This window comes from Pseudophryne corroboree, chromosome 6, assembly GCF_028390025.1.
Source record: "Pseudophryne corroboree isolate aPseCor3 chromosome 6, aPseCor3.hap2, whole genome shotgun sequence".
Taxonomy (NCBI): domain Eukaryota; kingdom Metazoa; phylum Chordata; class Amphibia; order Anura; family Myobatrachidae; genus Pseudophryne; species Pseudophryne corroboree.
The window spans coordinates 299446890-299459887 of record NC_086449.1 but is presented as its reverse complement, the minus strand read 5'-3'; the positions used below and the strand labels follow the sequence as shown (position 1 = coordinate 299459887).

General features: G+C 43.5%; 1 protein-coding gene across 1 annotated transcript in view; it reads left to right on the top strand.

Annotated features, from left to right (window-relative positions):
- Positions 1-12998, top strand: part of ADAM10 (ADAM metallopeptidase domain 10) — a 346615-nt gene that overhangs the window by 283139 nt on the left and 50478 nt on the right. Inside the window, exons 5-7 of the mRNA XM_063926173.1 lie at positions 1495-1598; positions 3313-3465; positions 9905-9997. Coding sequence (XP_063782243.1) covers positions 1495-1598; positions 3313-3465; positions 9905-9997 — 350 coding nt within the window. The remainder of the gene's footprint in view (positions 1-1494; positions 1599-3312; positions 3466-9904; positions 9998-12998) is intronic.

The following is a 12998-nucleotide window of genomic DNA, read 5'->3' as shown; positions in this document are numbered from 1 at the left end:
CCTGTATATATTGTTTTTAGCCAGATTGAGGGTTCCTATTGCTGCCCAGGGAGCCCCCCCTGCGCCCTGCACCCTTACAGTGCCTGCCGTGTGTGTGTTGTGTGGGAGCAATGAAGATCTGAAGTCTTCTGCCGCCTCTGAAGTCTTCTTTCTTCACATACTCACCTGGCTTCTATCTTCTGGCTCTGTGAGGAGGACGGCGGCGCGACTCTGGGACGAACGGCGAGGGTGAGACCTACGTTCCGTTCCCTCTGGAGCTAATGGTGTCCAGTAGCCTAAGAAACAGAGCCTAACATTAAAGTAGGTCCCTCGATGCAGGGAGTCTGTTGCCAGCAGGCTCCCTGAAAATAAAAAAAACAAAATTACTTTCTTTTCAGGAAACTCAGGAGAGCTCCCTGTAATGCACCCAGTCTCATCTGGGCACAGTATTAAACTGAGGTCTGGAGGAGGGGCATAGAGGGAGGAGCCAGTGCACACCCATACCTAAAGTTCTTTTTTAGTGCCCATGTCTCCTGCGGAGCCCGTCTATTCCCCATGGTCCTTACGGAGTCCCCAGCATCCTCTAGGATGTAAGAGAAATTTAGAATTTTGGCAGTCAAAAAATTGGTTAAAACTAGCAAAGAACACAAGAACTTTTAAGGCTTAGTGGCAGAGTCTCTATTTGGTGCAAATTACCACTGTTTTCAGGACTCTGTATGTGCTGGTCAGTGTGTATGTTCCGCAATGGAACGGTGTCTCTCATCACAGTGCCCTGTTAGTTGCAGCATGATTGAAAGGCTGCAGGTGTTTTGGGGCACTGACAAGGTGCATTCCAGAAAACTGGGCATGTCTGCCTCTTTTTCTGGTTGTGCCAAAACCAGTAGACTTTGAGTAACCCGTGTTACGAAGATCTCTGTTGCCGCAACCGATGGTCGCGATGTTCATCCATGCTGCATCAGCAGATCAGAGAAGCCAGCAGTGGGTGCCTTTTTACAGAAGTCTCCTCCTGTGACTTTTGCATGTCTTCACCCAGCAGTTGCATACAAAGATGTAGCAGCGGGAACATTGCTTCCACCTCTGAATCTATCTCTCTAGTGATCATTTTAGATTGTTATTTTGCTAAAGTAAAGTTATTTGCTGGTCTATTGGTATACTGATAGGTTCTTATAAATCAATCTATATTTAGCAAATGTTCTCATACTGAATATGCCGATCAGTGACCACAAAGTTCTAGATCAGTGGTCCTCCACGTTTTTCCATTTGGTGCCCTAAATGTCAGTGTAACATTTTCTTAGGATTCCAAAATCCCAGTAGATTGTATTGCCAAACTGTGTACCCCAAATTACCCCCCACCCCACAATAACTTCTATATACATGTTAGAGAACATTTTAACAAGATGTGGAGCTTAGGAAATGTTGTCAGTGAAAGTGATTTTGAGTTACGTGCTCCCTGATGAAAGCTTTTTGTTGGCCTAGGGAGGTTTTTTGTAATGTTCTTAAATTTCTGCCTTACAGAGTATCCTCATAAATATGGAAATGAAGGAGGATGTGCAGATCACTCTGTGTTCGAAAGGATGAAATTGTATCAAATGTCAGCTCAAAGTGAACCCAGCAAACAGGTAAAGAGGTTTTATTTTGTTACCGTTAATTATTCTTAAATCCTACTGAGCTCATTGTCCTTAAGCCAAGCTACCTTTGGATATTTATGAGCAATTGGTGAAGTACAGGTCATTCTTTCTGGCAGTGTGTGCAGAATAGATCGGTTTTCATCATTTTGTGTGGTTCTTGTATATGTTTGACTGCTCTGTGATTACTTTAGAGTTCAGAGTGTAAATGATGTGAAGATATACTTATTTTTAATAGTTTCTCTATTTTTTAGAACTGCCTATTTTCCATATGTGAATTTATAGCAATAAGGGGTCTATTTATAAAGCAAACAACAGCCCTGTTTTGCGTTAAACAGGGCTTTTCCCTTCTTACCGTGGCAAAGTCCCTGACTTTTCCTGCGGCACCCCTGCCCGCAGTTGAATCACATCACCATACTTTTGTATGGTGAGTGCAATTCTTGAAGGAATGTAAAGCTTAGCTTTCCATTACTCCATGGAGTTCAGGTTCGCCATTTCAGGATGGCATAACCTGAGCTTCCCTGCTCTCTGTCCGGCACCCAAGTTGGCTCCGCCCCCTCACCCCCCAGCAGACACTGCCGCCTGACGGGAGGTCAATAGTTGGGACTGCGCAGGGGGACTCCGAACAACGCAGAAGGGGTCCGCCGGAGGAGACAGCAATTCTGGAGCCCCGAATACCACATTGCTCGAGATGTTAGTATACATGAATTGCTATTTATCTCAGCTATACATCGCATCAACTGATGTGCTGTATAGTGATAAGTAACAATTTGCTTTTTGTTTTCTTTATGAATAGACCCCTGAGTGTGAGCTGCCATATTACTGCCTTTGTCATGAAAACTATAAAGATGGAATAAGAGGCCTGTTTATCAAACTTTGTGGAAAATCATTTTCTGAGGTTTTCTGCATTGTCACCCAAATGTATTAAGGGAGCATCACAGCAGATATTGGAGATATGTGTTACAGTGACTCTATTTTCATTCACAAATTCAATCCTCATAGAAGTCTGTAGGGACTGCAGTTTAGCCAAATTCTTTAAGTTCAGAAAAGGTAAGCTTTTTAAGGCTAGGCCATGCCAAAGTTAATTGAATTTTCTCCTTTGTATTAGTAATTTTAGCCTATAGGGTACAATTCTTTTTTGGTGGTTGTTGTTGTTCAGAGAGGAATCCATTGGATCCCTCTGCCATAGTGGCTGCTTGCACATGCATGGCTGGACAGTCCAGAAGTAAAGTGATCACGTATGCAAACACTGGTTTGGTCTATGCATCATTTCCTTAATACAGTGTTTCCCAACCTCTGTCCTCAAGGCACACTAACAGTCCTGGTTTTAGTGATATCCAGGCTTGAACACAGGTGACTTAATTAGTACCTCAGTTATTTTGATTTAACCATCTGTGCTGAAGCCTGGATATCACTAAAACCTGTACTGTTGGTGTGCCTTGAGGACCGCGGTTGGGAATGCCTGCCTTAATACATTGGCCTGATTTCTTGTTTCTGCAATATGCACGATAATAAATAATGCGTTTCGTGGCTTGACAAACATGCCCCTTGGGGAGAAAAAGAACATGCAATCTATTTTCAAAAATAATTTGTTGTGTCTCTTTAACTACTAATTTAGCCCATTTGCAAGTTTTGATTCATTCATAGATATCCATAAATAATACTGTTTTGGTTGCAGTAGTGAGTGATTTTCTTTTTAAATGTTTAGAAACATTTAGACGAGCATGAGGGGACTGGCCCAGTCATTCTTAGGAAGAAACGAGCTGCGCAAGCAGAGAAAAATACCTGTCAGCTCTACATCCAGACTGATCATCTCTTCTTTAGAAGATATGGAGAAACTAGAGAAGCTGTCATTGCACAGGTAACGTTAGTTTGTTGAATTTGTAGCTGCAGTTTATTTTGATTTTTTTTTTTTTTTTTTAAGACCTTGATTTGGCAAAACCACAGATGGTATGAAAAATTCTTAAATACGTAATATTTTGAGCATCATTGAGACACTTCTGTATTATGATGGTTCAATGAACACAAACTTTGTTTAATGCACAAAATTGTATAAAATTATATGCGGGCTGTGTATATAAGGTGTTTATGGAACACCATGCATGTTTATGCATTTGGTGTTTAAACTTGGGTCCCATCCCCAAGATATCTCATTATGGTATGCAAATATTCCAGAATACAGAAAAATCTTAAATCCAAAGTTATTCTGGTCCCAAGCATTTCGGATATGGGAGACTCAACCTATATATGGCATATCTGTTGAAAGGCCAATCGGGAAGCAGTTACCTAACCGACGGAGGGGATACCGGCGGTCGCTATACCAATGCCGGCATCCCAAACAAGGACACTATCCCGGCGTCACAATACCGCCAGCCACCATCCCGATCGTCCTGACAGCGGGACTTGCTGGTGTCCTGCCGTGGGGGTTAGGGGGGATTGTGGGTTTAGGGTGAAGATATGGGGTTAGGGGTAAGTGCAGGGAAGGTTAGGGTTAGGTACTGGGGAGGGAGGGTTATGGTTAGGCTCTTAGAAGGGGAGGTTAGGGTTAGGCATCAAGTGGGGAGGGCTAGGTTTAGGCACCACTGGGGAGGATTAGGGTTAGGCACCCACAAGGGAAGGTTAGAGTGGGGAAAGGGTGAGGGGTAGGGGGCTTACTGGGGGGCTGTCAGGATTATGATGGACGGGATGCCAGTGTCTGTATGAATATATATCTATCTGTGTGTGTGTGTGTGTGTGTGTGTGTGTGTGTGTATATATATATATATACACATCAATAGAAAATCAAGACAGCACTCACAGCCATTCAATTTAGAGAGATGATGGTGGTGCAAGGCAGCAGTAACAATAAAGACACTCACTTTTCCAGCATCGCAGAAAAAAAGTAAACAAGCCAGCACTCACGTGTAGATGGAAAAAAAACACAAACACAGCCCGACAGCTGTTTCAACAGATTCCTGGTTTTCCTCAGGGGCTACGGACACTGGAGACAGAGCCTGAATAAATATACAAACTGACGCCAAAACATTTGAATTAGGTCATGTTGTGGGAGGGGATAGAGCGAAGCAAGCCCTATGCATTGCCCGCTGCACCCTCCCGCTCCATGACGTCTATCGTCAATGTAAACAAATCCGACGCCGTGCTTAGCTCCGGCGCGCGGTGTTGTGCGCGGCAAGTTATCAGTGCAGCCGTACTAGTCCTGCAAAGGGCTAAAGAACGGGAAGCAAATAACAAGACGACTAAAGGAAATAAAGAGGTGAACGGATAAGTTGTGCACACTATTGGTGATGTGCCGGGTCAAAGATAATGAATTAATGGGTGATGGGTACTGCATTGGAAGAAAAATAAGATCTACTGTATATGCAGCCCATTAAAAATGTATAGCAAGTGATGCTGAAGTGCCCACAACAATAATTACCCACTCATCCTGTTGCCAATATAACCCAGACCCGCCACATAATTGATCAATAATGTGACAATATAAGCGTGAATTCCCAGCCATTAAGTCAAGGAAAATCCATATAGGGCAAACTAACTGGTCCGTAAGAGTATTTAGTGAGGGATATACAGCACCCAGTATTCTCAGACAGTCTCCAAAACTGGTACTGACTGGGCCCAACACTGCTTAGTTTCCAAGTTCGGCCGGATTTGGACGTTATCCAGTGTGGTGTGGCTGTAGAAATCACTTAACCATCCAAGTTTGCCCACTGGGGAACGTCTTATAGGCTGCTGGAATTCAGTGCTGGTGCGATGGAAACATAAAAAGGTAATCACTAAAGAGACATAGTGATAGGGGGTGTTGGCAAGGTGAGTGTTTAAGTGGTGTGTGAATCAAGAAATGTGGGAACTGTATCCAAACTTCAATATTACATAAACCATGACCCTATCAGGTGATGATAAACAGACACACGGCGGTGCCCACCCGGGCGAAGAAACAAAAATAAAATGCAAACAGCGTAAATAACAGGACATATGGCGGTGTCTAAAGAAATGAAACCAAACAACGGAAACAGTCAAAAAGATGTTCAACGAAAGGCATCAAAGGAAGCATCCTAGATGAAAATCCTCGTTCAGACCATTGGGAGTTAAAGAATTTAATCTATGTATCCATTGTAGTTCTCCTTGTAACAAAATTCTGTCACAATCTCCACCCCGCTGTAGGGGCGGAATCTGATCGATGATGCAACACTTGAGTTGGTTCATTGTGTGTTGTGCTTCCTTGAAATGTTTGGCAACCGGTAGGTTCGTAAAGTCCCTTGAAGTGTCTGCACAACACAGCGCGCCGGAGCCGTTGCTAAGCACGGCGTTGGATTTGTTTACATTGACGATAGACGTCATGGAGCGGGAGGGTGCAGCGGGCAATGCATAGGGCTTGCTCCGCTCTATCCCCTCCCACAACATGACCTAATTCAAATGTTTTGGCGCCAGTTTGTATATTTATTCAGGCTCTGTCTCCAGTGTCAGTTGACCCTGAGGAAAACCAGGAATCTGTTGAAACAGCTGTCGGGCTGTGTTTGTGTGAGCTGTACATGACCATGCCGTTTGGCTAAAGATTAATTCCTGCTTCTTTTTTCCATCTACACGCGAGTGCTGGCTTGTTTACTTTTTTCTGCTATGCTGGAAAAGTGAGTGTCTTTTTATTTATTTATTTATTTATTTATATATATATATATATATATATATAACACATGTAAAGGGGAACTTTATGGAGAAAATTCATCATTCACTTCAGTCCTTGTCCCAGTGTAGGTTTGTCTATTTCCTTACCATGTGGACACACATTCATACTAAGGTTTTGTTCCTTTTCTTTTTCTTTTTATATTGTCCGAGGTCATTTAACCTACCGGTATATTTCTGTACTGTGGTAGAAAACCAGAATAGGGATGGCCATCAACTGAGAACTATCGATAGGTTTACACCAGTGGTCACACCTGCTCTATTCCTCACAGCATTGCAGGCCATTCAGTGCTTGGGGTGAGGATTTGTGGGACGCAGTCTCTGTGTCTTGGCACCAATGAAGAAAAAAGTGTGGCTCTTTGCCATTGATGGCAGAAAGCCATTGGATCGCGAACGATGGCAATGCCATCAGTGGTTATTAACCATTGGTGGTTGATGGCCATCCCAAAACCAGAGTACCTGGAGGAAACCAATGCAAAACAAGAAAACATGCAAACTCTGTATAGGTAGGTTTGCTTGTTATCAGTACTTTAATCCTAGATCTGTTCTTGATGCAATTACCAGATTGTTGCGTTAATCTAGGCACATATGAATAAAGAATGCTGCATGACTGTATGGTAGGTCTTTCAAATGCATATTCTATACCTATGTAATAAAACTAGGGCTTTCTTCTAATTGCAGTGTAGTATTATAGAACATGTAGTTCATATGTAAGAAAGTCTCATGTTTTCCTTGGACAGTCTTGTTGTCCTACTACTATATTTGGAGTTATTTTTGTTTTTGTTAAATATAGGTTAAATTAAGAAAGGGTATTGGTTTCTTCTGTGGATACAAAATCCAAAGGTATCCAGTTGTGCTTTCATTGCTTCTGGAGAATATAAACAGTTCAGATGACTAGCTATCATTTTTATCCTTAAGAATCACATCTCCGATAATGAAACTGACAATCGAGGGACCTCACTTGTCTATGTACTCTGCCTTTATTTCTACTATATTCCATAGATTGAAGATTTTCCACTGTCTCTCTTTAATCTGCTTAATTTTCTACTTTTCTTATGTTCCTCTGGTCCGGCTCTCCACAAGTGGAGCAAGTTTTAATATCTCTGACCCTTAGTATTTTACTGAGCACATTATCATCCAGCAGCAGCCTGTGCCTCCTGAGAGATCATTAATGTAATGGACTGTAGGCTCAGTCCAGTGCCTTGGTCTTCAATGGTAATTTATATTGAAAATTGTGAATTTCCATAGCATTTTCTTCCCTCGTTCTGTGTTGATGTCAAGGGATAAATTTAACATGTCTTTTTACTATAAATAGCACAGCCACGCAAAATAAATGTTGAAATGTCTCAAACATTCAGGATTGGAAATCCTTTGGGTAAAAGTATTATAAAATAATACTGTTATGCTTCATCATAGCACTTAAAGCTCAATTGAAAGTGGCAGGCATAAAGAGAAGGATGTGTCATGTAATGGGATGTCGCACATGAGGTCGTTTTCAGCCTTTTATGTATTGCATGAGCTGACTGTATGTATCACCAGGTCTTACTTAAAAAGGGATGCATAGATCCTGAATATATTGCGCTGCTTAAATATATTAATCTTTTTCCAAGTGCATTTTTCTCTGTAGGATTAATGTCTCCTACTAAAAGTGTCACAGCTACAGGACCCCAGTGGAAAGCACCTTGGGTGTGCAGGCAGTCATGTCCTTGGGATAATTATTACAGGTTTAGACCTCTTATCAGTGTGCTTACATGATAACTGTACAACTGCTTATGTAATACTTCTCACTCCACAGATATCATCATTGCTGCAGTCGCACCAAAGAGCCCCTGTCAGTGTGCCAGTTCCTGTGAGACTCTGCTACTATTGGGCGTCTTTTTTTTTTTTGTGTGCCAAAAATGCATCTTAATCGCAATGCGACGAAGATGCTTCAGGAGACTGTGCTGATTAATTTCATATGCAACACTTGTATATCTGTGGCAACTGAGTCTCTGAATCTGTATACGCAGTGCTACGATGCAGCGGCCACAGATTTTTCCATGCTAAGTACCGTTGTTCTTCATATACAGACTCAGTCACACACAGCTATACAAGTGTTGCATACTAAATTAATCAGCACAGTCTCCTGGTGCGTCCTGCCCAACGTTAGTAGAGTTGCACGGGACATGGCGGCTCACTTGAACCAGGCATATGGCACTGCATGGCGTATTGAGGCTAGGTGTATGAGGAAACATCTGTAATTATTATTTACGCAATTTGTTCCAGAGAGGCTTTCTGATTTTCTTTTGTAATTTTATCGTTATTCAGCGTTTTCCAGCTAATATCTCTGTCATACCGAACCTCTGACCCAGGATATTACTAGAGTAACCCAGGTCCAGTTTTGGTGTGAAAGGGTCCACTTGGGTTGTGTGCCCAGGTCAAACCCCGGGACCGACCAGATACGCCGCAGTGTGAAAGGCACGACCTGGGTTATTTGACCTGGGCTACTTTTTAATGCTGCCTCAAGGAAGTAACATGCAGGGCAAAAACACGTGTGCAGTGTGAACGGGGACGCCTGGGAACATCCCTGGTCCAAGGTGCAGTGTGAAAGGGGTTGACACAATGTTCAGTAACTCGTGTTGAACCCGGGATTTTAGTATGAAAGGTGTATAAATTGGCAATCTCTGCAATTGAGGGTATGGAGGATCAGCAAGCATTCTAATTTTAAAAATATATGACTTGCAGCTTAAAAGGGGCCCATACATTAGGGGAGCATCAGGGTAATTCCACACTTTCCCGATGCCTGGCTGGGGGCAATCGGGGTAATCCAACATTTGACAATTCCGGCTAAAAGATTATCAGGGTCAATGAGTCTGGGACTTTTACTGTGCATTTTTGTTTTGTTTTTGCCGATTCCCTGACGGATCACTGATCATCGATGCCCAAGGAATCCGGCTGTAGATTAATAGCAAGCATTAGACTAAAGATTAGCAGTGTAAAGAACTTTGAAGGCTTTTTAAACTTTCATTTATCTGGACACATACGCGTGTGCGTTAGCCACACATAATTAGTGCAATTGACATTTACTTATATAAGCCCAGATTTGTCAAGCCTCGGAGAGTGATAAATTGCATGGTGATAAAGTACCAACCATTCGGCTCCTGTCATTTTTCAAACACAGCCTGTAACATGACAGTTAGGAGCTGCTTGACTGGTACTTTATCACCGTGCAATTTATCACTCTCCGAGGCTTGGTAAGTCCGGGCCCTAGTATATTCCGTAGCGCTTTAATTGGGAAACAGATGCAGATGAGAACATCTATGTTTTCTTCCAGATATTAAATTAAGAAATTATGTTTAAACTCCAGCCATATCCACATATTCACTGTTATGCAGTTAATGTTAAACCATTAAAATTCTAAGAGGTATGAACACAACTGGATAAAGATTTCTCACGCTTATTTGCATGAATAGATAGGTGAATGAAAATGAATATTAGTCCAGTGATCTTCCCAAAGTCTATACAGATATCGTAGGACTGTAATGAAATGCTAAACTTTTCGTGTTACTCATCAACTGTAACCTTGCTGTAATCTGTGACTTGTGTGGAATAGTCTAAAAATCCAATGTGTTCTTTTCATTAAATAGATATCCAGCCATGTAAAAGCGATTGATACAATTTATCAGTCAACAGATTTCATGGGGATTCGAAACATTAGCTTCATGGTGAAGCGCATTCGGGTGAGTTTATCCATTTATTTTTATGTACTGTAGTTGTAGACACTGAAGGCACAATTGAGTTTGAGAAATCTACTCTATATAGAACGTGGCTGACAATTAGCTGTTCTGTGGATGTTTCAGAAGCCAGATGTATAGTGAAACATTTGTAGGTGTGTCCATCATATCTTTGATACTTGCCTTGAAAAGTATATTTAAGTTGATCTTTCTGTACAGGTTATATCCTACTACACTAGTGTCAGGTTTCCCATATATATGCATTAGGCCCTTGTATGGCTCAGCACCTACAGTGTAAGCTTCATAGTGCGCCCAACATGGCTGCCTCATCTGGTACCCTTGTGGTTTGGATAACAAATACATGGACTTGACAGTTTGTTTGCGACCCTAACCTGAGCGATAGAACGCTGCAATCGCCCCATTTTGTGTCATCTCTTCTAGAGGTGAACTATGGCTGCCTCACTTGGTACCTTGTGAGGGTGGAATACAAATCTTTTGGAAGTTACTACCCAAAATGCCTACAACAATACTGCATTATGCTTACTGCACGCTCTAGGTTTTCTTTTTATGTCTGTGGGGCTTGTCTACTGCTGTATTACCTTCTGTATTTGCTGTATTATCTTCTGTATTTGCATTGTTTTTGATGTCTGTAAAGTGCCTTGAGTCTTGTTGTAAAAAGAGCGCTATATAAATAAAATTATGTGGCATCTCAATTATTAAATCATCATCCAGACTTCCTGAACCTGTTTAACTAATTACAAATAAGTTACCGGAGTTGTAAAATTGCTTTCTCTAACGTCCTAGTGGATGCTGGGGACTCCGTAAGGACCATGGGGAATAGACAGGCTCCGCAGGAGACTGGGCACTCTAAGAAAGAATTAGTACTACTGGTGTGCACTGGCTCCTCCCTCTATGCCCCTCCTCCAGACCTCAGTAAGAATCTGTGCCTGGACAGAGCTGGGTGCACTTTAGTGAGCTCTCCTGAGCTTGCTAATAAGAAAGTATTTTAGTTAGGTTTTTTTATTTTCAGAGAGCTTCTGCTGGCAACAGACTCTCTGCTACGTGGGACTGAGGGGAGAGAAGCAAACCTACTAACTGCGGATAGGTCATGCTTCTTAGGCTACTGGACACCATTAGCTCCAGAGGGTTCGAACACAGGAACTTAACCTTGGTCGTCCGTTTCCGGAGCCGCGCCGCCGTCCCCCTCGCAGAGACAGAAGACAGAAGCCGGCGGATGAAGCAAGAAGACGTCAAAATCGGCGGCAGAAGACTCCTGTCTTCACATGAGGTAGCGCACAGCACTGCAGCTGTGCGCCGTTGCGCCCACACTAACCCACACACTCCGGTCACTGTAGGGCGCAGGGGGGGGGGGCGCCCTGGGCAGCAATTGAGTACCTCCTGGCAAAAGCAGCATATATACAGCTGGACACTGTATATATGCATGAGCCCCCGCCATTTTTTACACAAAATCGCGGGACAGAAGCCTGCCGCTGAGGGGGCGGGCTTCTTCCTCAGCACTCACCAGCGCCATTTTCTCTCCACAGCTCCGCTGAGAGGAAGCTCCCCAGGCTCTCCCCTGCAGACTCACGGTAGAAAGACGGTAAAAAGAGAGGGAGGGCACATAAATTTAGCGCAATAATCATATATACAGCAGCTACTGGGTAAACACTAAGTTACTGTGTGATTCCTGGGTCATATAGCGCTGGGGTGTGTGCTGGCATACTCTCTCTCTGTCTCTCCAAAAGGCCTTGTGGGGGTCCTGTCCTCATATAGAGCATTCCCTGTGTGTGTGGTGTGTCGGTACGCTTGTGTCGACATGTTTGACGAGGAGGGCTATGTGGAGGCAGAGCAGGTGCAGATGAATGAGGTGTCCCCGCCGACTGCGCCGACACCTGATTGGATGGATATGTGGAAGGTGTTAAATGATAATGTAAACTCCTTGCATAAAAGGTTGGATAAAGCTGAAGCCTTGGGACAGTCGGGGTCTCAGCCCATGCCTGATCCTACAGCGCAGAGGCCGTCAGGGTCTCAGAAGCGCCCACTATCCCATATTGTTGACACAGATATCGACACGGATTCTGACTCCAGTGTCGATGGCGATGATGCAAAATTGCAGCCTAAAATGGCTAAAGCCATCCGCTACATGATTGTAGCTATGAAGGATGTATTGCACATATCAGAGGTAAACCCTGTCCCTGACAAGAGGGTTTATATGTTTGGGGAGAAAAAGCAAGAGGTGACTTTTCCCCCTTCACATGAGTTAAATGAGTTATGTGAAAAAGCTTGGGATTCTCCTGATAGGAAAGTGCTGGTTTCCAAAAGGTTACTTATGGCGTACCCCTTCCCGCCAACGGACAGGATGCGCTGGGAATCCTCCCCTAGGGTAGACAAAGCTCTGACACGCTTATCTAAGAAGGTGGCCCTGCCGTCACAGGATACGGCCTCCCTAAAGGATCCTGCGGATAGGAAGCAGGAAGGTATCCTGAAGTCTGTTTATACACATTCAGGTACCATACTGCGGCCGGCAATTGCGTCGGCCTGGATGTGTAGTGCTGTAGCAGCATGGACAGATACACTGTCTGAGGAACTGGATACCTTGGACAAGGATACTATTTTACTGACCCTGGGGCATATAAAAGACGCTGTCCTATATATTAGGGATGCCCAGAGGGCTCTAGAATAAATGCAATGTCGATTTCTGCCAGAAGGGTCCTGTGGACTCGGCAATGGACAGGCGGTGCCGACTCTAAAAAGCACATGGAGGTTTTACCCTACAAGGGTGCGGAATTGTTTGGGGACGGTCTCCCGGACCTAGTTTCCACAGCTACAGCTGGGAAGTCAAATTTTTTGCCATATATTCCCTCACAGCCTAAGAAAGCACCGTATTACCAAATGCAGTCCTTTCGATCACAAAAAGGCAAGAAAGTCAGAGGTGCGTCCTTTCTTGCCAGGGGCAGGGGTAGAGGAAAGAAGCTGCACCATACAGCTAGTTCCCAGGAACAGAAGT